This window comes from Ascidia mentula, chromosome 1 (genome assembly GCF_947561715.1).
Source record: "Ascidia mentula chromosome 1, kaAscMent1.1, whole genome shotgun sequence".
In the NCBI taxonomy this organism is placed as follows: Eukaryota; Metazoa; Chordata; class Ascidiacea; order Phlebobranchia; family Ascidiidae; genus Ascidia; species Ascidia mentula.
The window spans coordinates 26,120,221-26,122,309 of record NC_138566.1 but is presented as its reverse complement, the minus strand read 5'-3'; the positions used below and the strand labels follow the sequence as shown (position 1 = coordinate 26,122,309).

The 2,089-nt window shown below is 41.6% G+C and overlaps 1 protein-coding gene across 1 annotated transcript; it reads right to left on the bottom strand.

Annotated features, from left to right (window-relative positions):
* Window positions 1-532: 532 nt before the first annotated feature.
* On the bottom strand, window positions 533-1,525 carry LOC145890696 (uncharacterized). Its single transcript, XM_082981836.1, has one exon. It carries the CDS (start codon window positions 1,523-1,525, stop codon window positions 533-535), a length of 993 nt encoding a protein of 330 aa, XP_082837962.1.
* Between the last annotated feature and the right edge of the window lie 564 nt (window positions 1,526-2,089).

Below are 2,089 nucleotides of genomic sequence, written 5' to 3'. Positions count from 1 at the left end.
CTAGCCTTAACATACCGCCTGACCCTTTCAACCAATGGCACCAAGTTCGACAACGACAACAACTGCAGGAAAAACAACCACAGCAACAATCTCGACCACAGCAACCTGTGATGTAACAACTCATTACACATCCAACCTCCTCAGCAACAAATGCTTACATCAGTACCGTAAAGGAAAGGAGTCAAAACCTACGTCTAGTTGTGAGCCAACATATGTCATTACTGTGTTACATTTTTTTGAGCCAACCATTTTTTTTGTGAATTATGAATGAATTATGAATCTGACGCTCTTCTGGTGGAGAACAACAAATATACACCTTTTGTTTAAAAAAGATTGTATTTTCTGACGTTTCGCCTGTACGTACGACTAGGCTTCTTCAGGGAATAAAACAAACACAGTAGCGAAGCGAACCCACAGGGCAAAGAAATTGAGCGACGAAAAACAAAAGGGCGTAACAGCTAAAACACAGCGGGACATAATTCAATGGACAACATCGATCATGGGTCAAACGGTCAAACATGGGAAACAAAAGTCATGAATTGTTACGGGCGAAATTGCGGAACACGGGCGAAAGTACTTTTCCATCGTTCCGATTTAAAACATTCGGTAGCGAATTAATGTAATAATTTTCCACAACCAACCGTTTTGCCAAAATTGTTTCTTGTTTTAATACTTTTGCTTCCTTCCAATTGATACGGTGGTCGGTGTCAAGCATGTGGGCACATAGGGCAGATTTATTGGGTTCCATATTGCGTATGGCTGCCTTGTGTTCTTTAATACGGGACGTTAAATTGCGCTTAGTCTGGCCAATATACACAGTGTTACAATCAAGACAAGGGATTAAGTAAACTACACCGGTCATTTGAAGCATGGGAATACGGTCTTTAGGTTTGGGAAACATGTTTTCTGAAGTGCATACCGGTTTCATGGCAACTTTTACGCCAGTGGCGTTGAGTATTCTTGATATCCGCTCAGAAACTCCCTGTACATATGGTATGGAAGTGAATGCTGTGTATGTTTGTGTGGGTTTGTTGTGTGTGTTGATGGGTGTGAGATTTAGGTTAGTGGGAAATTTGTTTAGTTTTAGAACGTTTCGAATGTGTTTGCGTTCAACCCTCCGAGTGTGTGGATCGGCAATATGTGTAATCGTTCTGTTATATAAGGTTCTGGCCACAGTGAGTTTTTGATGTTTCGGATGGTGTGAGGTGTATTGTAAGTAGCGGTTAGTGTGTGTAGGCTTGTAAAAAATGGAGGTGGTAAGTTTCCCGTCCGGGTTTGCAGTGACGTTTACGTCCAAAAATGACAGACTATGGTCACGTTGTGTTTCCCGGGTAAACTTAATAGAGGGTTCGATGCTGTTTATGTGGTTATGAAACCCTGCGACCTCGTCTTTTGCTATGATGACGTACGTGTCATCGACATAGCGGAGCCAAAGTCGCGGGGGTGTTTTGAAGGAAGCAAGAGCGGTTTGCTCAAGTTGTTCCATTATAATGTTGGCCAGAACCGGTGAAATGGGAGAGCCCATGGGGGTGCCAAAAATTTGTTGGTAAATGTCGTGTTTATATGTGAAAACAGTCGAGTCTAAGCACAACTGTAATGCCTCTTGGATGTGTGTTAACTTAAGATTGGTACGTTCATGTAGTGTTGTGTCTTGTTGTAGTTGGTCTAAGGATATTCTGAGCGCAACATCTGTCGGAATTGACGTAAACAAGCTAACGACATCAAACGATACTTGACACTCATGCGGAAGTAATTTATATTCAGAAATAATCTTTACAAACTCACTGGAATTTTTTACAGTAAAGTCAGTACTATTAACTAAAGGAAATAAAATTTGACTGATGAACTTAGATAGCTGGTAGGTTGGCGAGTTAACAAAAGAAACAATCGGTCTTAATGGAATACCTTCCTTATGGATTTTGGGTAACCCGTAGAGCTTTGGGAGCACACCGTCGCTGCTATGTAGTCTTCGATACTCCGGTTGGGATATGCAGTCTTCTGTCCGTAGTTTCCACACAAATTTGTTCAGTTTCGTCTCCAGTCTAGTACAAGGTGATTTGGCAAGTTTCTTGTAAGTTTCGTTGTCCGA

Excerpts from the sequence above, each read along its gene's own strand:
- LOC145890696 (XM_082981836.1), bottom strand. The coding sequence starts at position 1,525 with ATGGGCTCTCCCATTTCACCGGTTCTGGCCAACATTATAATGGAACAA.